Raw genomic sequence first — 23,143 nt, 5'->3', positions numbered from 1 at the left:
CCTAGAGTTGTTTGGAGATGATTAATAATTGCTGGTCATAAATGAATGAAATGTTTTAAAGAGAATGTAATCATTACAAATAGCATGGAAAGGGAGCAAAAAAAATGTTCATTTCAAAAGCAAAAAGCATAAAAAAAGGCCTGTCTATGTGCCATAATTTAAATGCAAAATGTTAGATGCAAGAAATAAATACTGATTCATAATTATCACAATCTGTGTAAGCTGACTAAACTTGCAAATTAAAAAGTAAAATATCATTAATGGACATTCTCAGTTTACATTGTCACAATTAAAAGCAAATGATAGGAAAGTAGAAAATTAAAAATATTAAAGAGATAAACTAGGTACTTGCTAAACAGTTGATGAAAAAGTCAAACCATTAGTCAGATATAAATTCCAAAACATGTATTATCTTTTACTAAATTCAAATAAAAAATTGGAACATTTCTCTAAATTAACAAAGAAAATTAACAAATTGTCAAACATGATTGAGGATTTTTGTCATCTTGCAGCAATCAATCAATAGAGAGAATAGGGAAAAATAAATAAACATATAAAAAGAAAAGATTATGTATCAGAAAGAGCGTAGCAGGCTGGGCTGCAGCTGAGGGGCAGAGCATTTGCCACATGTGCCCGAGGACCAGGTTCCATGCCCAGCACCACCCCAAAAAAGCACCTGGAGTTTTAAAATATTCTAGTTTTTGGATTTGTCTGACTGTCTCCCCAAACCACTCAAATCCCAAAACTTCATTTGAGGGTAAAGAAGAAAACATGATTGTTAACTTTATTTAGTAACATAAACATCTAACGTTCTCAACTTTCCACTAGTCATTCATTTTTATTTAGGAACTAAGCCGTAAGTTTAGAAACTGAACCATAATTCCTGTAACCAGACTTACCACATTGACAACTACTCAATACGGTTTTTTGCAACATTATTATAAAATCTATACTTCGCTCCTTTGGAACTTATTTAAATTCTGGACCTAAAAAAGGTGGCATGTAGAAGAACATGAAGGTCTGAAAAAAAGTATGTCATTAGGCTGAAATAGCATGAGGTGGGTGACAAGGCTGCCGCTGTGGCCCGTGAATACATTAGCACCCTGATCTCACCACCTGCTGCACGCAGGGTGACTGTTTAACATAAGTCGACACTCTAGCCTCGCTATTTTTGAGCAAAACTAAAATATCTCACAACTGATTTTCATGTGACTAGCAAATATTTATGAAAAGATTTATTTTCCCTTGCCCTAGTGATTCTCTTCAATGAAAGGAAACTTTAACTGTGAAAGTTACCAAAGCTAACTCTAGGTAAAAGCTGTAGGTGAGGTGGGAGTTCATGGAGTTTTATTCAGTTTTATTCAGAGCCATGTGTTTATTTTCACCTGTTATTTTACTTTCATGTACTTCCTTTACAAGAAAGGAAAATAATTAAACAAATTCTTGTTTTATCATTTTTCAGTGATTAAACATAATAATAAAAAATTTCAGACCTTCATAATGTGCATATGCAATAATCAACTTCATCACAAACACAGCACCACGTAACACACAGTTAGGAGCTAATACTGAAGACATAACAGTTTTGGGAACAATAGGAGGCACAATTCAAATGTTATACACTGAATCGGGCAATTAAATTCCTTTGTCAATGACTTCCAGCCCAGCTACTAAACTGCTGAGATGAAAATGTGATTCTCTGAACACTGAAAAGTAACTGGCTGCTATTACAGATTCACGGTTTTATTGTTCAAGGATTAAATTAAAATCTGCAGATACTTAATTTCACTCTCTGAGAAACCTTAATGTCCTTTACAATTATTCCCACATAGAGGATAGAAATGGTTCATTTACCTGCACGAGATGTTCCAACATAGCCCACAATTCTGATGCCAAGGCTCTGTCCATCTTTCTTAATAAGTTCGACGTTGTAGGTTTCAGAAGGAGAACTGTCCTGAAAGGAAATGGCAGGCTCGAGCGCCTGTCTGGCTGCACAGCTGCGCACACAGTCAGCTCAGGAAGAGCCCTGGGGGTTTTCTGAGATGAGCAGAATGCCAGGCTAGTCCCGGGCCCTTCAGAAGCAGGGTCCACTCCTGCCAGGAGCGGAGGGAAGGGAGAGGACCCTACTCGGGAGCAGGGACAGGCGGGGACCTCAGGAGGTGAAAGGTCGAGGGGCTGAAAAGGACCCGCATCCTGTAGCTGGGGATGGGGTGTCTGGAAGCAGGAGGGAGGCAGTACCTGGGCCAGGCTGGGTCTGCGGCTGCAGGGACTCAGGCCACAGCAACAGGAAAGAACAACCATGCAGGAAAACCTCACGTGGCATTTGCACCCAAAACAACCAACAAAGAACAGGGTAGAAGCAAAGGGAGGCTAACTGTTTCGAGTTGTGTAAAAGGATTGACCCTAAACGTTTTCTAACACTTGTCTTCTGAAAGCTAGACACGCAGCACTCTGCCTCGGGTCAGAGAAGCACTGCAGGCCCCGTCACTGCTCAGGTCACGGCCCTGAGCCCTGTTGGGGCCTTCACAAAGGAGGCTTCTGGGGTTGGAGGAAGGGAGGGAAAAGAAAACAGCTGTGACCACTCTGGATGAAAATGTATTTTTGAGAGTGCTGGGGTTGAATCCAGTGATCACTGAGCCACATCCTCACCCGTTTCTATTTCTGAGACAGGGTCTTGCTGATTTCCCCAGGCTGGCTTCAAACTTCCTTTGTTTGAGACAGGGTCCCACTATGTAGTTCAGGTTGGCGTCACACTCCCAGTGATGTTCCTGCCTCAGCCTCCTGGGTGCTGGGATTACAGGCGGGCACCACCACGCCCAGCTGGGTTCAACCTGTCAATGCTCCTGCCTCAGTCTGCCAAGTAGCTAGAATTATAGGCATGTGCTACCATAGCAGAAAGATTTTTTTTTTTTTTTGTACTGAGGATTGAACCTGCAGCCTTCAGAATGAGTTGTATTCCCAGTCTTTTCTTTTTTAAAAAATTTTGAGACAGGGTCTTGCTAAGTTGGTAAACTGCCCAGGCTGGCCTGGACTTGTGATCCTCCTGCCTCAGCCTCCCAGAGAGCTGGGATTACAGGTGCATGCCACCACATTCTTAGCCAGACCCTTTGCAAAAATAAAAAGAACTGGGGGCATTGCGCAGTGGTAGAACATGTGCCCGGCAACACCAGGTCCTGGGTTCCATCCCTTGCACCAGGGAAACAAGAAAAGAAAAGAGGCAAAGAGAAAATGTCCAAACCGGAAGGGAAGAGCGCGGGAGCGGAAGGAGATGTGGGGGAACAGAGGAGCGCGATGTCCGAGCGCCGCCTCCCGGGAGGACGAGCCTTACCTGAGGCGCGCGCGGGGACACCGACCGACTGACAGCAGACCCCCTCGGGGGCGCCCGGCCCGCGCACCCCTCTGCCCTCCCCCTCCTCGGCCCCTGCTGGAGGCCCTTTTCCTCGCACTCGCTTTACCGCGCTTCTTTCCAGCAGAGCCTGAGGGGCAGCGGGAAGCGGAGAGCCCGGAGAGCTCCGAGTTCCAGTCCTGCCTCGCGCCCGCACGGTGCTGGCCCCGGGTCTCCGGCTCACAGCGCAGGGCAGTGACCGCAGGGCGCCGGCCTGGGCTGGGTATCAGCACCGGTGTCCACGCGAAGCCTCTCCTCGCCTGTCCCCACCTCCTCGTGGGGAAGGTGAGGCAAAGCCCACGGCTCCCCAGTTCACACGGAAGCTGAGGCTCAGGGGCAGACGACTGAACCCCGCCAGGCACCGTGGTGCTGAGGCAGGAGGATCGCTATGAGTTCAAGGCCAGCCTGGGCTACACAGCCAGACCCTGACTCACAAAAAAAGCACACAGAAGCCAGGTGTGGTAGCCCACGCCTGTAATCCCAGCACTCGGGAGCCTGAGGCAGGAGGATCGCCAGGAGTTCGAGGACAGCCTGGGCTCCATAGCACAGGCCCAGCCTGAACTACAAAGTGAGACCCTGCCTCAAAAAACAAACAAAACACACGCAGAGAAGCCTTGGCCCTGAGAAGCACCACAGGAGAGGCCAGCCTCCCTCCCCGCTCCTGTCCTGAGACCCTGGCCGCCCGCACTCACCATGGCAGGGCTGCTGCTGGCAGGGGCGTCCAGGCCGGGCAGGGCCACGGGCGGGGTGGCAGGCTCGGGAGGCGGCACCTCGAAGTCCCTGGCCAGGTCTCGGGCCACCCGCATCCGGACCGTGCTCCCACAGGTCCTCAGCACCTGTGCCACCTGCTCGCTGGTCATGCCCTGCACGTTGGTGTCGCCGATCGCCAGGATGTGGTCACCCGTCTGCAGCCGCCCGTCCTTTAACCCAGGAAACAGAGGTTACTCAGAAACGAAGGCTCCCTCCCTGGCCCAGAGCAATTCCTCGGCTTCCAGCGCTGAAGAGCCCGGGGAGCCGGGGCACGCTGAGGTGCGAGGCGCTGGCGCTCGCTGGGCCCTGAGCCCGGAGTGGGAAGGCCAGTGGCCCCACACTGTGCTGACTCCTGCCCAACTCGATGGCCCGGAGTATGCATGGCCGGAGACCCCACAGGGGCTCAGAAGCCGGACTCCAGAGGGGAGGGGACAGAAGCCTCCACCAAGGCCACCGGCTCAGCAGCAGCTCGGGCGGACAGGTGGGCTGGGGTGACCTCCCTGGCTGCTCCTCAGCTACTGACAACAGACAGGGGAGAGGAGACCGAGGAGACCGTCCACACCGCGCCCTGGGGCTATGAGAATCTAGAAAGATACCACCTGAACTAGGGCGTCGTGGGCCAGGAAGCAGATTCCAGATGTGTTTTCAGAAGTGTCAACAGGGTCTGCCAGACAGCTCCGACCTGGGGTGTGGGGAGGGGGGGTCAAACCCCAGGATTTAGCCTCAGTAGCTGCAAAAGGTAATGAAGACCCAGAGGAGGCTGAGGCAGGACTACTGCTGTGAGTTTGAGGCCGGCCTGAACTACTAGGGAGACTGCTGTCTCCAAAAACAAAGACACAGAGGGAGGCTCGGGTAGGGGAGAGGCGGGACCCGGATGGGAGCTCAGGGCAGGCGGGGATTCGGGGACATCGGCGTGTGGTGCCAGGCTTCGTGTTGCTGGCACATGGGAGGCGTGCTCGCTCCTCACCCTGGGTTCAGAAGGGACGGACACGCTGCCGACCTAGAGCAGCAAGGAGGGCAGGCGCCCACCTGATGATTACCACACTCCTTAAATGTGCAGGGGCACATGGATGTTCTTAAACGCACACATATTTCACACGTAAGTGAAAGACATCATCCGCCCAAATGTGTCTATCGAAGTGTCTGCCATTCCCTTTTCCCTTTGTGGAATTTTTGAAACAGGTGAACCTTCTGCATTTTTATGAAGTTTATTCTATCAGAAATTTTGACTTCTCTTTAATTCATTACAGCATCCTGAAGATGTCAAAATGTCAACATAGCTGGTTTTAGAAAAGCCACACCTGCAAGGCCTTACAGGCTGAAAAGCACTTTCCCATGCCCCTCACTCCAAGGACAACTTCAGACGGGGAGGCTGGCGGGGCCCGAGCTCTGGGAGCTGGGAAGGCTCTGTCCACGCTGCCCACCGCTCCGCCAGGGCCTCCTGCCTTAGCGTTGTGGAGTGGCAGCGCTGAAGCAGGGCGGGCGGAACCCAGCATGTGCCCTCACTGCAAGACATCGCTGCGACTGTTGGAAAGTCTCCACAAAATGAAGATGAAGAGTAGGCAGTATGTTGTGGGGCAGAGGGTGTAGCTCAGTGCCTACAGCCAGGAGGCCCTGGGTTCAAGCCCCAGCACAAAGGCAAGAAGGAGGGAAAACAGGAAGGGAGAGGGCAGGCGGGCAAACAGATACCTTGCAACTGGAAGAGGAAGAGAGCTTGAGAAGAAAGCCAGGACCACGGAGCTAATCTGGGTCCAAACTGCTAATCCCTGTTCTGGGCGGCACCCTGCCCAGGGGTCTGTAAACTACAGGTGAAAAACCCCATTTTTTTCTGTACCAGGGATCGAACTCAAGACCTTGCACTTGCCAGGCAGGCACGGTGCCACTGAGCCACATCCGCGGGCCTCAGGTGAAGCTTTGGAGGAGGAAGACTTAAGCCTGCGAAGCTCCCTGCTCTGCAGGGCCCAGCCCAGGCTGGACGCTGGGTGGCCCTGCAGGGAGGAGATGCAGATCCTCGCACCCCGACTAGAGGGTAACGGATGCCGGGGTCCCCGGAAGAGGGCATCGGGCGGCTGGATTCTGCTCGGACAGGGATCAGAGACTGTCTCCAGCCAGGCGGCATGGAAAGCATCATGAGCAGCCACTGCGGCGTGAAGGGTGCCGGATGGGAACCTGGGGCAGGCAGAGTGCGCAGTGCCCACAGGTGCGTCTGCGGCCAGGGGCACCGTGGCATGTGGCTGGCTCGAGTCCTTTGCGGCTCTATTTTCTTCTGATTTTACCTCAACTCTTAATTTGAAGTGACGCGGTAATTTGCATCTGTCACTGAAAGTCAAACATCTCCTCTGGCAGGAAAGCAGGTGTTCTGAGCAAAAATAGTCGCAAGATTGACGGAAAAGACACCGCAGTGACAGCTTGCTGTCTGTCCAGCAGCACCCAGGACTGCGGTTCCTGATGACAGCCCCTTCCTAACCCGAGCCAGGAAACCAGGTCCCTCCTGGTCTGAGCCGGACTCCGGCTCTGCCAGCGGCACCCAGTGCCAAGCAAACACATGCTGGGCACTTCATGAGCTGCAGGGCCTTTGAGAGAGAAAACCCTGCATAACCATCCACACAGCCAGACAAGTTAGCAGCTTTGGGGCTGAAATTTTATTTTATATTTTAACTTCTCTGATACATTATTGTGAATGATAGTTTCAACTGGAAAACAAATGTTTGAGCTGGGCTTGGTGGTACAAGCCTGTAGTCCTGTCATGTGGAAGGCTGAGGCAGGAAGACCCCTTGAGCCCGGGAATTTGAGGACAGTCTGGACAATATACTAAGATTCTATCTCAAAAAAAAATTTTTTTGAAATCTACAGTAAGTCAGGGCTGAACTACAAAAAGAAGTAATCAATTTTTTTTTCAAAAGCTAAAAACAAGTACAAAGACTTCTATAACTCAGACTTGCTTTGGTCTCATTCCTTTATATCCCCATTTGTAACTTTTAGAATAAAAATTTGTATCCTGTGCCATTAAATGTTAAAAGTGTTGAACTTTCTTTTCATCTGTGCAGGGGCTTGCAGCTAGGAGATGCCTTAGACCTCAGAGCAGACTTGGGGCTTGGACTTTTCAGCAGTGCTAAACTGTTAAGACTTTGGCAACGCTTGGAGATGGACCAAAAGCCTTCTGCACAGAGAAATGTGCGGGAGGCTTTGGAGGGCTGGGGCAGAATGCTATGGCTGTGTCCAGATGCCCCCGAAGCCTCATGGGTCACAGGTGGGCGTTTTCAGAGGTGCTGGATCTGGGGTGTGTGGCTGATTCATGGTACATGCTGGGCTCAAGGGCACTAGGATTACGGGTGTGAGTGCTGCCCACCCTAAGCAGCCTGGATGGGATAAAGGGGCCAGAGAGACGCTGTTAAGGCCCCTTGTTCCTTTTGCTGTTCTGGAGTGAGCCAACTATAAACTGAAACCTCCACGAACTGTGAGCCAAATAAAGCTTTTCCCCTTTAACTTTGGGTGTTGGGTATTTTGTCTCAACAACGAGAGAAAAATAACTAAGACAATTAGTGAGAAGACTGCTGCTTTCTTATATCTGCGCCAAAGCCTTGAACATCCATCTGGCTTAAAAAAATACAGCTGGATTCTCCTATGGGGTCAGCGTTTAGTGTTCACCCGGTTGCGAGATGTCTTAGTCACAGAATGTGAGTGAAATTTGGCCTCATCAGATACAAAGTCTTTAATGTCCCTGCAGCCACTCCTGACATGCTCATACTTGACAAGCAGAGCTCAGCAGTGATGGGGAAACTGAAGCCTCATCACAAACCTTCAGACACTGCTGCCCTCGGCCCTTGATCTGTTAAGCATAAATTACTTTGTCATAACGCACGCTGGTATTCAGAAAATACTGATTCAGATCTTCTACGTATCGAAATACTTCATGTATCATAAAAACAAATCAATTGGTGACTGTCAACGAAAAGTCTCCAAATATTGGGAAGTTTAGGCTTGTGGTAAATATAATTTTTTATTCTAATTTTTAAAAAGCTTTAAACGTATCATTGCCAACTAACACTATCATAGTTTTCCTGGGCATAACAGACTCATTTTATTCATTTTCGAAGGAATTCCCATTAAATACTTCATAACATAATTTTTCTGACAGTTATTATTTCAAAGATAAAAACTCTGCTCTGTATTAAAAAAAGAAGAAAAGATCTAGCTCATCTCACGAAGGTTTTTTCTCAAGATAGTCCTCATGCTGCAGTCCACAGCAAGAGAAATATTCAGTGCCTTCCATTTGGCCACTGTTATGGCTTGTCCTGTATCTAGAGGTCCCCCAAGGCCCCATGCACTTATTGGTAGGGCTTCTGGAGGTGACTGGATCGTGAGTGTGACAGTGGATTAAGGGTGTGATAACTGGATTAATTCACTGATTGGTGCAGAGAATAAGAAGGCCCACCCTTGGTGTGGGTGGCACCAACCAATAAATAGGCTTATAGCCTAAATCAATAAAAAAGGAAAGGGGGCCGGGGATTTAGCTCAGTGCCGCCTGCTGCACAAGCACAAGGACCTGAGTTTGATCCCAGGTACCAAAAAAAAAAAAGGGAAAGGGAGACTTGCTGCTTCCTGTCTCCTGCCTACCCTGCCATGGACTGTTTCTCCTCTGTGATGCCCCTCTGCCATGCTGTCCAGCCTGGGAGCCAGCTATGGACTGAAACCTCTACAAACTGTGAGCTGAAATAAACCTTTCCTCCTTTAACTTATGGGTGTCAGGTATTTTGTCCCAGCAATGAGGAAGTAACTAAGACAGTCACATAATATTAAAAAGACACACCAATGGTCAAAGTTCACTGACTATTACTAGGTTGCTTAGAACCTTAGATGAACTAGGCATGTCTCTTCTATCATGGGAAGCACATGTGGGGACAGAATATGGAGGCCACAACACACTTCAGCACCATGGCTGTGTTTCGCACTAAGACACTAGCACCATTGGCCTCTCTACTGTGTCTCCAGCACTAGTGCAGGGGTAGCAGGGATAGAGATGTTGCCGTGTCACTGCTGTAACTCATTTGCCCTCAGACACCCAGAGCCTGGAGCCCAAGCTTTGAGAACTGCTGCTGTCCATGCACACCCGGTGCTGAAGGACAATGGGAACATCAGTAGTGCCACCACTTGGACAAGGGGGCAGAGCCCGCGTGGTGTGGTGGGGACGCCTGGTATCCCAGCACTCCAGGAGGCTGAGGCAGGAGGATCACAAGTTTGAACTCAGACTGGACAACAATGACTTAGCAAGACCCCATCTCAAAATAAAAATCAAAAAGGGCTGGTATGTACCTCACTGCAAAGCCCTGGGTTCAATCCCCAGTACTGGCCCGCCCCAAAAAGTTGGATTAATCTTGATCAGAAAGGAGGAGGGATAAACAAAGAACAGATCCCAGCCTAGCTTTAGCACCGCACATTTTTTTTGTGGGGGGGGGGTGTCTCCCTTTGTAGTTCAGGCTGGCCTGAACTCACTACGTAGCCCAGGCTGCTCTCCAACTTGCAGCGATCCTCCTGCCTCAGCCTCCTGAGCGCTGGGATTATAGGTGTGGGCCACCATGCCTGACCCGCACATTTATTTTTACTTATTTATATCTACTAGAAGGGTGACGCTTATACACAAATAGACAGTAATCAGTAGAATTTTGTGCATTATTCTGACTATGGGAATATGCACTCATTATTAAATGGCTTCATAATCAAGCTTCTAAAGTAATTTCTAAAGACTAAATATGATACTTAACATTTTCTTCTAGGTGCAATTAAGGGAAAACAGGTGCTAGCTGAGTGTGGTGGTGCACATCTGTGGTCCCAGCACTCTGGGAGGCTGAGGCAGGAGGGTCATGAGTTTGAGGCCAGCCTGGGCTACGAGTGAGACTTTCTGATTCTAATCACTGTACCTTCTGATTTTATAATTTAAGCCCTTGAAAGATAAACTGCCGAGGAATAGTACGGATGTTCAACATTCATTAACATTAACAAGACTGTTCATTAACAGTTCTTTTCAATAACAAATATGGTTCCTCTGATGGAATCAGGAAGCCTGTCTGTATAGGCCACACCAACAAGAAACCAAAAGAAAAAGCGATGTAGAGACTGTGTAAAGTGAAGCAGAGCGGACAGTAACACTTATGGAATAAAACGTTTTTGTTCGTTTTTTGAGGCAGGGTCTTGCTATGTAGCTAAAGGCTGGCTCCAACTCAGGGTGACTCTCCTGCCTCAGCCTCCAGAGTGCTGGGATTACAGGCGCTGCCAGCACGCTGGGCTCATTTTTAAGCTATAATTAAATTCTAGTTATCATGTTGCATATCCTGGTAATTCATGTTATAAAGTCACATTTCACTTTAAATAAAGTTTAAATTCCATGCAGCCAAAATCCACTCACCCGGTCTGCCAAGCCTCTGGGCACGATGGTCCTCACCACCACGCCACTCGACTTCCCCCCGACGATGCCGAACCCCAGCCCAGAGCCGTCGTTGATGAGCTCCACCTCCTCTATGCGGCCCCAGAAAGCCTGTGAGGCGACAGCACGCGAGAGCCACGGAGTCAGGTGCCGACCTGGGCTTCCGGATGGAGCACGGCTAAGGTCACCGCTGAGCTGTTAATTGAGATGACTCAGAAGTCAAAGACACATACTCCCTGCACACAGACATCACACAAAACATCGCACACACACACACACACACACACACACACAGGCACACGCACACAGGCACACGCACACACGGAGACAGACACCCCACCCTCAGGGGTTGTGTGATCCAGGAGAGAATCTGAAACAACCAGACCACAGGTGAATACTGGACCCAGCCGCAGCTCCAAGGGGCAGAGCTATGCCCGGGCCTTGCCCAGGACGGTGCAGGTCCAGTGCTAAGAGTGTGTTCGCCTGAGTTGAGGAGAATCCCAACACATCACCGAGATTTCAGGGGCTGGGGTGGGGAATAAGAGATACAATTCAGTGTGAACAGGGGGCGTTTAAACTGCATTACAGCAGGCATGGTGGTGCATGCCTGTAATCCCAGCACTCAGGAGGCTGAGGCAGGAGAATGTCTTTGGGTTCAAGGCCAGCCTGAGCTACATTGTGAGGCCCTGTCTCAAAAAAGAAAACTACCTGTGCTACAGACGTGAGCACGGGAAAGGGGATGACAAAGCCCAAGGGCAGAATGTGCCAAAGACACCACACCAGCCAGAGCCTGGGCCGAGCTGAGAAGCAGGAACAACGGCGGGCAGTGGAAAAGGGAACCCCAGCCAGGTGTGGTGGCATAGGCCTGCCATTCCCACACTGAGAGGCTGGGGCAGGAGGATCGCAAGTTCAAGCCCAGTCTCGGCAACTTACCTGCACAGAGAAAAGAAAAAAGGGCTAGCGAGATCACTTTGTGAGAAGGCCTAGGTTCAGCACCACACACACAGAGAAGAAGAAGAATCAGGAAAGTGAGCAGGAGTGCCGGGAATATGCAATGAGTTCTGAGCTGGAACACACCTGCTACCTGGGAAGCAACAGTACTCGCTAAAATAACCCAGAGAGCACAGTTCCTCACACCAAACAACACCCCACTTTATCGCTGTTTGCACGTAAGCAGGGCTGAGTAAATGTGGCACAGCCAACAGGACAAGGCCTCCTGGCTGGTGCTGTGAGTGACCTTGCTGTGCACCAGACAGGCTGTTTTTGCTTTTGTCCCAAGGAAGGAAAAGTAAATAAATCAAGGAGCACTTAGTGCAGTAAGAAAATAAGATTTCTTTGCATTCTGAAGATGCAGGCCCAAAATCCGTAAAATGTTACACAGCAAGTTCAAGGTTCCTAAAGAGGCACACCCCTCTTCCAAACTGCAGTACACATTTCAGACACTCGACAGTAAATCTCTAATAAAAACTTGCAATTAACTGGCTACATCATCAAGAAACACAAGACTTGCCAGGGATTTAGCTCAGTGGTGCCACCGCCTACCTCCCAAGCTCAAGGTCCTGAGTTCGATCCCCAGTACCAAAAAAACCACAAAAAACAAAAACCACAAGACTTTCCATCATCAAATAAATTACACCTAATATTCAATGTGGCCTCTATGTTATGTAATCATCTTAAACTGAGCATGGTGGTGGATGCCTGTAATCCCAGCACTAGGGAGGCTGAGGCAGGAGGACTGCCGTGAGTTCGAGGCCAACCTGGGCTAGTTCAAGGCAGTCTGCACTACAAAGCTAGACCTTGTCTCAACAAACAAACAAATAAACATAAATAATAATAATCATCATCTTAAGAAGACCCATAGGGCATTGAAAAGACAAAATAAATAAATAAAATATATTGGGAAGCTGAGGCAGGAGGATCACTGTGAGTTCAAGGGCAGCCTGAACTGCACTACACAGCAAGACTTTGGCACAAAAAAACGAAGATAAACAAACACCCCTCCATGGAACGTGGCGTCTGAACACGCTAACGCTGCGCTGGGTGTAAGGCCATCTTTCCCGACTGTGAGTGGAGATCGCACTTCCCCAGCCCCAGCATCACCCGCCACTCACCGTGTCCAGTGTGGGGCTGGGCTCCCGGGCCACCACCAGGTGCAGCGGCCCCGGGCTGTGCTGCAGCAGTGCCACGGCCTGCAGGTGGGACACGCGCTGGTCCAGGGCCGTGTGGTTGATGGCCAGGATCTGGTCGTTTTCCTTGAGCCTTTGGCCCCTTCGTCACAGGAGAGAGACATGGTGTCAACGCGGCCCACGGCAGTGTGCTGCTCTCATCCTAGCCGTCACTCGTCACTCGCTGCTGCAGAAGCTCCTCTCCCATGCCGTGTTTTCCTGACACGGCCGGGACCGGCACCCTGAGCCCCTCGCCCGGCCCGCCCAGCGTGGGTCCTGCGTCCTCAGCGCAGCTCGTCCTGGCCTCCTCACCTGCAGGCCTCATCACCTGGAGGCCCAAAGCGCTGCACACCCGCGCCAGCCCCTCCAAACCTGCGCCACCCCTTCCCAAGAACCAACCTTCCAACTTCCAGCCCAGGGTAAAAAGACTGCGCCTAAGAGGAACCTGTAAACTGTTTTCACTGGCACCGTTCCTTAGATCCCCCAGCCCCACGGTCAGGAAGTGCGCCCCGGCCGGCCTCGGTTACTCTCACACACAGGAAGCTGCAGCCCGGAGGCGCTCGGCACCCAGCCGCAGGCTCCCCCCAGCCTGGTCTCACTTGTGTCCTCAGGTGGCCTGGCCGGAACCCTCACCTAAAACCGACCTGGACCTCGGGACCTGCCTTGTCCCCCCAGGCCCTCCGCGTGTCTGTCCCGGTCCTGTCCCGTCCCAGGCCAGGCACCTGTCGCCCGGCCGCTCAGGAGCCGGGCTGAGGATCTCGGGTGGAAGCCCGCCCCGCACTCACAAGAGCCTGTGGCGCAAGTGAACGAGAGGGAGGTGTGTGCCGATCATCACACTGCTCCACCGGGGAGGGCTCGGGACAGGCACAGCAAGCCTCGTGCAGTTCACCGCGGGCCAGCGAACGGCAGCCAGACAGGAGGCGCCGACCCGGGATGTGGCCAGCCGGGCAGGGCTCCAGGCTCCTCCCGCACCACGATGCTCGCTGCGCTGCACCGACACCGAGGCGCAGGCTCCGGCTCCGGCTCCGCACAGCTGCCCCCTCAGCCTCACCCTCTGCCCGGCCACAGGGCGGTGCCACCTGCCGCCAAGCTGCTCCCTGGGGCGGCCCATCGCCCGACTCGACCGTGCCCCCCAAATGCGGGGCCTCATGTTCAGAGCCCTGGACTAGCAAGCCCAAGCCGACTGCACCTCAGGAAACCCGAGCCGGCGTCTGTCCCTGGGGGTGATGAATGTGACTGCCTAGCGTGGACCATGAACCCCGGACCCAGCCACTGGCCATAGCCCCAGGTGCCTGCCCACCGGCTGGGCCACTGAGCAGGCAGAGATGCCCCTGCCTGGGGAGGTGGCCAGGAAAGGCGCGGACCTTAAAAGCCTGCTGGGTTTGCAGTTTGCCTCGGGGAGAACGAGTAATAACAATAAGGATGTTTCCAGAATCGCAAGGGAAACATCTGTGCCTCACCTGTCGGCCACACTGCCCGGATGCACCTCCTTCACAAAGATGTCCACCTCCCTCGGTCGCTGGCTCTTCAGGGCCACCACGCTGAAGCCCAGGCCCCCGGCAGGTGGCCGCTCGATGACTATGCACTCGACCTGCCGGCCCTGAGGAGGGGCAGAGGGACAAAGCCTGCCAGTGCTGTGCGGGTCAGGGACACACACTGCACCACCCGGCTAACAACTGCACTTACAGAATGAGAACTTCATAAGTGGAATCGACTAACAAGAGCATCACACCAAGGGGAGAGAGCCATAAAGTAAAAAAGGAATTAGATCCAGGCTCGGTGGTGCATGCCTGTCTTCCCAGCACTCTAGGAGGCTGAGGCAGGAGGGTTACAAGGTGCAACCCAGCCTGGGCAACTTAGTGAGGCCCTGTCTCAAAATAAAGAAGTAAAACAAGGAGTTATAGATGTATCTCAATCTGAAGGCCCTGGGTTCAATCCCCAATACAAAAAAAAGAAGATCCCAAATGTTACTTAACTATCACACCTTATGCAGACTATTTCATTTTATTTTATTTGGAGGCATAGTCTTGCTAAAGTGTCCAGGCTATTCTAAACTCATGACCTTCCTGCCTCAGCCTCCCTAGCAGCTGGGATTACAGGTGACGCCCTGTGTCCAGTTTAGATAGCTTTAAGCTTCAAACTCAAATTTCATTTTCAAAGGTATTCATTAGACGGTGAGGTGAACAAACACAAAACCAACACACCCCACAGCTCCACCTTCGTCTAACTTTCCATAGGTACGGGAGGGAGCTGCAGCCCGGTAACTTCCCATCATTCCCAGGTTCCACAAGTCAAGTCGCATTACCTCCTGTAACCACCAGAGCTGCTCTGGTGCACACTAGGCAGCTCCCGCACTGTCTCTTCTCTTCAAGCAGACGTGCGTCCCCCTCACACGGGTGGGCTCCCCGTTTCTTAGGAGAGAAAGGCTCCATTCCCGGCTGGACGCTGCCTAAAAATCCCCTCCCCTGACCCCGACTTCCTCGTGGGATTTTACAACAAAGAATTTCCAACAACAGGCTAGAAAATGGTGTGAGTTCTCCCAACAGCTAAACCACGAGCCCCCAAATCCCGGGACACGCGTGAAGGCCAGGAGTGCGAGCTCGTTTCCGTCTGTAACCTGGACCAGCAGAATCAAAGCCCAGACGCTCACCCGAGCCAGCCGCTCCACAGCGGCGTGGAAGTCTTCGCCCCCCGACTGCGACTGCAGGGCCCAGGTGCACGGTCCCGGGGCGGCTGCACGGGCATCGGCGGGCCGGGGTGCGTTCCCGTTGGCAGCAGTGCTGTCGATGAACACGAGCAGGCCTTTCTGGGAGAAGTCGAAGTTGGCAGTGCTCGCTGAGGGGCTGTGGCTGAGCTGGGGGAGCCAGAAATGACCAGCGGGAAGGAAGTTCCAAAAATTAAAAGACAGAAGAAGGCAGAGGTAGGCAGATGCATCTACATATAAAAGGAGCGAAGCGCGGCCAGGCAGTGCTGCCACGCTGGGCCACACGCTGCGCACCACTGAGCTAAATCCCCGGCCCTGTTCCTTTGTTGCTTTGAGGCAAGATCTTGCTTTGTAGCCCAGGCTGTCAAACTCACAGCGATCCTCCTGCCTCAGCCTCCCAGAGTGCTGGACTCACAGTTTTAAATACGTACAGAACCTTCCGAAGCCCGACCTAAAATGCACCCCCCACACTTGGCAGCCCCCAGCCAACGCCACGCCAGCTGTGTCCGCGGGATGCCTCCCTGTCTGCCCTCCTGTCCCTCCTGCCGCACTGGCCCTCAGGCACTCACCTGGCCCTTGAGCTGACGCAGGGACTTCTGCAGGGCCAGGATCTGCGTGAAGAGCGGGCTCTGCAGCGTGTCGCAGAAGGCGGACAGCGTGCTGTGCTGCGACGTGTCCCCTCTGTCCTGCAGCTTGGCCCGAAGCCGCTGTAGCACCTGCAGCACCTGCAGCTTGTCTGGGAGGAGTAGCCCTGAGCATCGCCCTGCTCCACCCTGCCCGACCCACCACACACACACACCACACACATCATACAATACACACACACCACACACATCATACAATACACACACACCACACACCACACACACACACCACATACCACACACATCATACAATACACACATCACACACCACATACATCATACAATACACAACACACACCACATACATCATACAACACACACAACACACACCACATACATCATACAACACACACAACACACACCACATACATCATACAATACACAACACACACCACATACATCATACAACACACCACATACATCATACAATACGCACACACACCACACACACACACCACACACCAAACACACACTATACACACATATACTGCACACCACACACATACACACACACCACACACATATACACACCATACAATACACACCACACATACACACCACACACATATACACACCACACACACATACCACACACACCACACACACACATACACACCATACACCACACATACACAGCAGGCACGGTCACGCCTACCTGTGGCAGGGTTTTCGGGCATCTCGGATTTTGTCTTCAGTCACTTGCAAAGAAACCTGAGGAGAAATTTAAAACACAAAGGTGAATTTCCACAGTGCCAAAGCGTGGCTCCTCTACAGGGAAGCGAGAGACAAGCCGAGGACTCTTCGGCGGGAGACCCTGTGGGAATCCCGGCCTCCGCAAGGAGGAGGAGGAGAGGCTGGGCTGCCGCTGGGGAAAGGAAAGGAAAGGTGGTTTCCTTCTTCAGCTAAACTCATGGACATAAGCTAGTTTCTTCTGGAGTTAAAAATATATTTAAGTTCACAGCATTTTAGGCAAGGCTGCCCACAGGTGACACGGCCCCATGTTAAAACGCCAGGACGCCGCTGGCCCATCCGCAGTGCTTTCAGAACAATCTGAGAACATCGGGGCTTAGGGGCCTGGCCGGCCATGCTCACAGACCGCGTCCATCTGTGCAACTGCCGAAGCCCAGACTGGAGATGCACAGACAGAAAAGGCTCCCCGGGAAAGCACTTCTGCACCTACCATTCAAAACCTGTCCACACACACCAAACTACAAAGCACGGAGAGGACAGAGAACCGTCTCCAAGGGGCCAGGAGAGGCACTTAGGGCACAGCTGGCTGGGGGAGCCGTCCAGCCCGCAGCGAGGTGTCCCGCTCTGCAGCTCCCAGACCAGAGGGGAATCTGAGCGAGTGTGGGCTTCCACAGGTAGCGGGAAGCTGACTCGGGACCCTCACTGTTCTTACTGGGTTATTCTCTCCTATCCAGGCGACTTTATTACCACCATTGCAACCCTGCAGTTATCAACAACTATTTCCCATTCAGAAAAAAGGCTGAGATCCTGAGGTTGGACTTGACTTCTGTAAACGAATGCAGAAGGGTGGTAAATGTCAGGAAAAGAATGGACAAGTGTCACGCACAAGGTGCCAACTGCCCATGAGGGATGCTGCCATGCACTGCAGCACAGGCCATAAACCACTTTAAAGCCGGCAGGAAGATGCCCACAGGAGACTCGGGACGCCGCACAGCGCTGTGGGGAGGGGTCGTCCACCGGCTGGGCCCTTGGGTTCGGCCCGCACCAGGGCTGCAGGACAGCGGGGCTCCTGAGGTGGTGTGAGCCTCTCACACTGTGCACAAGGGCCAGGGTGCGGCCCAGCGCCACAATGGTGGAAAATCCGAAAACAAAACTGCAAGGAAAATTAGCTCTTTTACGGCCCAGATTTCAGTGCTATGTGAATTGTGGCTTCAAAAGCATGGGTTGGGGATACAGTTCTGGGGCAGGTTTTTGCCTAGCGTGTGAGGTTTCAGTCCTCAGCACCTCAAGACAATCCATAAACGGTGGGGATGTAGCTCTGAGGTGCTGCACCCGCCTGGCAAGGACAAGGTACCGAGTCTGATTCTCGGTACTGAAAAAAGCAAAAAACAACCCATGTCTGTAGCCAACAGTAACTAATGGAATGCTTGAAAAAAGCTGATGCAGAGATACGGACTTAATTTAATTTAAACTTCTGGTTGAAGAAAACTTAATGAGAAGTTTTATTAACCTCTCTGGATCAAGAATGTAGGCTAATCTGTGGGGTGGCTTGTGAACCCAGCACTCAGGAGGCTGAGACAGGAGACGTGCTGTGGGTTTGAGGCCAGCCTGGGCTACACAGTAAGTTCAAGGCCACCTTGAGCTACATAGCCAGACCCTATCTCAAAAAACAAACAAAAAAAGAATTTAGGCAAATCAAAGAGCCTGGCAGCCACTCTTCTGCCTCCCGGCTGTCACAGGAGTGCACACACACACACACACACACACACACACACACTCACTCCCATGATTTAACACTTCCTGAAGAGCTGGGAGCCAAGATCCTCGGTAGGAACCACATCCAGCCCCAAGGCACAGGCAACCGATACCAGCCCACAGGTCTGGGAGCTGCGAGCTGCCGACTATGGGCCAGGGTGCTTCCTTCGAAGGGAGAGCTCGGCTTTCCCTCTGCCTCCCCTCAGCTCAGAGCTCGGCCTCTGTCAGGCGCCAGGGGTGGAAGTCCCTCTCTCTGGCCACAGGTCCCCAGACAGTGCCTGCTGCCACACAACACAGACCAAGCCAGGTGCTTTGCTGAGCCCCTCTGGGATGAGTAATAGTACAGTCAAAAGCACTGTGTCCTGACTGGGTGTGGTGCTGGTAATCTTGGCACTCAGGAGCCAGAGGCAGGACGATTGTACATTCAAGGCCAACCTGGGCTACATAGGAGACCTCTGTTTTGTTTGTTTTGGGTCTATGTAGCCCAGGCTGGCCTTGAACTCTCTATGATCCTCCTGCCTCAGCCTCCCAAGTGCTGGAATTACAGGCATGCACCACCACGCCCAGCTTATTTTTTTTTGCTTCGAGACAGGGTGTTGTTAAATTGCTAAACTGCTCAGGCTGGGCTTGGATTTGTGGTCCTCCTGCCTCAGCCTTCCAGGGGGCTAGGATTACAGGCATGCACCGCCACCACCGGCAGGAAGGGAAGGGAAGGGAAGGGAAGGGAAGGAAAGACTATACCACTAGGTACTTAGGAGGCTGAGACAGGAGGATCACCATGAGTTCGAAGCCAGCCTGGGCCATTGAGTGATTTAAGACCTCCTGAACTACATAGTGAGACCCTGACTCAGGAGAGAAAACCCAATGGTGTCCCTGGGATTTGGGAAACACACACTCCACAGCCACCTGACAGGAGGGGCTCAGGAAGCGCGGAAATCAAAGCTTGGAGAAACTCTCCCATCAATCCGCACTGAACCCTGGCCAGGCGCTCGGAACAGCTCAATACCTTCTCCTGGCAGAGCCGGGCCGCCCCGATGCCGGGGCACTGTCTACACTTGGGCTGCTGGCTGCCTCCCCGAAGTGTCCACGCCTGGCTCCGAGGCCGCCTCTGCAGCGTCCTGTCCTGGGCCTCCAGACCCCGCTCAGTCTTCAGCGCGCAGGGCCTCACCCACCAGCGCCCTGGCCTTCCCGACTCCACCGGGCCCCAGGAGGGTCCCGGCCAGGCCTCTCCTCACCGCCTGCTCTCCTCCAGGGCAGCGGCCGCAGGAACGACTGCCGGGACCTCGGCCTCGGGAGAAGGCAAGAACCACGGAGGACAGGACGGAGAGCCGCGAGGAGAGGCTCACGCCAGCGACGTCGCACGCACGACCGAACGGGAGGGGGCGCCGACAACCCCGCCTTCCACACACTCCAACCTCAGGCGCCCTCCCACCGCAGAAACGCAGTCTTTCAAAAGAACCCAGCCAGGGCCTGGGATTTAGCTCAGTGGTTCCGCCGCCTGCCTTGCAAGCGTAAGGTCCCAAGTTCCATCCCCAGTACCAAAAAAAAAAGAACCGGGCCAGCACTTGGGAGGCTGAGGCAGGAGGACTGATAGCTCAAGCCCAACCCAGTCAATTTAGCGCCTTAGCAAGACCCTGTCTCAAAATTAAAAGAATAAAAGGACGGGGGGACACAGCTCAGTGTCAAGGCCCTGGGTCGCCCCCAGCCCACAGCATAACCGCCCATCCCATTCACAGTGGAAAGGACTCGGGACCACACTGCGGGGCCTCCGCGGAGCAGGCAGCCCAGCCGCCAACGGCCACCGCCAGGGCCTCCTCCCCGGGGACGGGACGACGGAACACTTCCGGTCAGGGAAGCTGAGGGTCCCATCATTCCGAGTCCTCAGCAAACGGCACTTTTGAGAAGACCGAAGTGCAGGCTGCACCAGAGCAGGGAGGGCCGGGTCCGAGTGTGGAGTCACTCACAGGCCCTGAGGGTCAGCGCGGAGCACAGCGGAGCCACACCGATAGTAGCAGGGTTAACTGAGACATTATTTCCTTTAACCCAATGTGCACAAATTATTACTTCAGTGTGTCAGTAATAAACAATTACTTATTAGGTAAGTAATAAGATTTTTGTTTGTTTGTTTTGTTTGATACCAGGGATCGAACTCAGGACCTTGTGCTTTCAAGGCAGGTGCCAGAACCACTGAGCTAAATCCCCAGCCCTATTTTTTGTTTTTTGAGACAGGGTCTCACTATGTAGTCCAGGCTGGCCTTGAACTCACTATGGATCCCAGGCTGACCTCCAACTCATGGAGATCCTCCTGCCTCAGCCTCCTGGGATTACTGGTATGTGCCACCACACCCAGGTTAATAAAGCATTTAAATCCCCTGAACACCTAGTGTGCTTTGCAGTCACTCAGGGTCTCTGTCCCAACTAGGCCCTGCCAGTGCCATGGTAAGAGCCCCGCTTCAGCTTTCGAATGGCTCACTGTGTAGACAGAGGCGCTGGCTGGGGTTCTGGGGAGACCCCTGATGGCGTCGCCAGGAGACACCGGTCTGTCAGTCCTGCAGCCCGTGCCTTCTGTCAAAGCAGCTGCAGGGCGCAGTGGGCGGCCCTGCCCCAGAGCAGCTCACAGGCCCACAGCACCGGCTCAGGGTGGGTTCCATCCCAACCCCCCAAAATAAATAAACAAACGGGAGGTCTCCAAAGGTACTAAAGCCCCTCTATTTGCACCAGAACATAAAATGGGCCTTTAAGAATGACCCAAATCTACACGAAGACCCCTAAGAAGACAACGGTTCCACGATCTCAGACATGAGAGGAACAGGGACTCTTACTCCAAACCACCCAGCTCTAGGCCCGGGCGGGGATGTAGCTCAGTGGTTTGGCACCTGCCTAGCAAGTGCAAGGTCCCGAGTTCGATTCCTGGTACCAAAAAAAATACACATCAAACCACCCAGCTCTGCAGTAGAGCTGGCTCCTCACCTCTGTGTTTTCATTTTCGTTAAACTTTAACAAAGAGCTGAACTTAGACTGCCTGGCTGTGCAGGGTGAAAACAGTCGCTCTGGTTGTGAAGCCAAGTGTGAGCTGTGGGCCTGTAACCTCAGCACTTGGGAGGCTGAGGCAGGAGGAAGCGCTCCAGGCCAGCCTGGAAGACACACCAAGAACCTTCTCAAGGGGAAAAAGGGGAAAAATGCAGGTGTAAGGACTGGCATGCGGTGAGCCACTGTCTCATCCGCACAAGGCTTTCCAAGTGCATTCACTGTAAGGAAATACACTGACATTTTCCCATTTGCAAACCTTTGAAATACAAACTGAAAGGAAACGCACCGTGAAGTTGGTAGTGGCTTCCTCTCAGTAGTTTGCTGCTGGGCACCGTCAGCTCTGTTGGACCTCAGCCTTCTACACACAGGCGGGGGCCGGCGGGCGGCAGGGAGCCCCTCCCCCCTCTGGGTCACCCGAGCTCCCAGGGGCAACGACCTGAGCTACTGAGGCCCGGAGCAGGTGAGGACTTCATTTCTTTCCGAGTTAGAACAACAGCTTTTTAAACGGAAACCCCCACGACCGTCTTTGACACTCGTTCACCTGCTGTGTCCCTGGCACCCGCTGCTTCCGAATGATCTAAATTTGGAAAATCCCGGCAGGGCCCGGGGAAGTGCAGGGCACCACTGTGCCACAGTGCAGGGCGAAGTCTACCCGGCCTGGACCAGACTGCGGCGACCAAGTCCGCCCCGGGGAGGGGGGGGGTCTGCCGGCAGGGTGGGCCTGGGTCCCGGGTGGGCTCGGGCTCGGCGTGCCCTGGGGTGGGCTGTGTCCTTCCCCGGCCCCGCTCGGTGACGCTTCGGGACCAGGCCTCCTCCCGCGGTCACCTCCCGGACGGACGCGGCGGCCGAAGCAGAAGAGTGCAGGCCGGAGGCCCGCGGGGTGCGCGGCGGGGACGTGGGGCGCGGGCGCGGGCGCGGGCTCGGGGTCCCCAGGGTCAATGGGGTCCGGGATCCCCGGGGTCTCCGCCCTTACCTGTCCACGGCAGCAGCGCAGGCTCCGGTGGCTCACCTGGGAGGAAGTGGGCGGGGCCACCTGCTCCACCCTGGCGGGGGGGGGGACCGGGCGAGGACGGGGGCGGGACCGGGACGGGAACAGAGGGGTGGGGACGTGGGGGGCGGAGACAGGGGAGTGGGGACAGTGACACGGAGTGGGGACAGGGCGGGAGCGCTGACCGGGCCCCTGGCCCTCTGCTGCCCGCTCTGCCGTCCTCGCATCTGCAGACACGGGGTAAATGTGACAGTGAAGCCCTGGGCCGAAAGTCAGGGACAGACTGACAGATGGCCTGGGTGTGTAGCTTGGGTCTTTCTCTTCCATTTAACCTGGAAACCAGCTCCAGCATCCTCCTCTGGGCCCTGACTCACCCGGCCCTCGGGGAATCCCTGGACCCGGACCCACACCTGAGAGCCGCACCCCCACACGCGCGTGCACACGCACTCACACACACACACACACGCACACGCACACCGACTGACCCAGGCCTGTCCCTGTGGGCTCCATGCTCACTCCTGAGCTCATGCCCGACTTCTGGAGCGAAGGCCAAGCCTGGGACCCTCCTTCGGGGCGCTTTCCACAAGAACCAGTCACTGGGCACCTCCAGG

The 23,143-nt window shown here is 53.3% G+C and overlaps 1 protein-coding gene across 5 annotated transcripts in view; it reads right to left on the bottom strand.

Annotated features, from left to right (window-relative positions):
* Positions 1-22,617, bottom strand: part of LOC101719449 (PATJ crumbs cell polarity complex component) — a 174,415-nt gene extending 151,798 nt beyond the window's left edge. For 4 of the 5 annotated variants that reach the window (XM_087212785.1, XM_021255649.2, XM_087212786.1 and 1 more), the window contains exons 1-9: positions 22,518-22,617; positions 16,725-16,780; positions 15,995-16,161; positions 15,372-15,575; positions 14,182-14,321; positions 12,668-12,824; positions 10,539-10,751; positions 4,078-4,305; positions 1,855-1,954 (exon numbers count right to left, since the gene is read on the bottom strand). In XM_087212785.1, coding sequence (XP_087068911.1) covers positions 1,855-1,954; positions 4,078-4,305; positions 10,539-10,751; positions 12,668-12,824; positions 14,182-14,321; positions 15,372-15,575; positions 15,995-16,161; positions 16,725-16,746 — 1,231 coding nt within the window. In that variant the 5' untranslated portion in view covers positions 16,747-16,780; positions 22,518-22,617. The remainder of the gene's footprint in view (positions 1-1,854; positions 1,955-4,077; positions 4,306-10,538; positions 10,752-12,667; positions 12,825-14,181; positions 14,322-15,371; positions 15,576-15,994; positions 16,162-16,724; positions 16,781-22,517) is intronic. The other variant, XM_087212788.1, reaches the window with a different exon arrangement.
* Positions 22,618-23,143: the final 526 nt, after the last annotated feature.

Source organism: Heterocephalus glaber, unplaced genomic scaffold, assembly GCF_053883595.1.
Source record: "Heterocephalus glaber isolate CG9 unplaced genomic scaffold, H.glaber_assembly_v1.0 deba00001442, whole genome shotgun sequence".
In the NCBI taxonomy this organism is placed as follows: domain Eukaryota; kingdom Metazoa; phylum Chordata; class Mammalia; order Rodentia; family Bathyergidae; genus Heterocephalus; species Heterocephalus glaber.
Note: the sequence above shows the minus strand (reverse complement) of the source record. Positions and strands in the feature narration are given on the sequence as shown.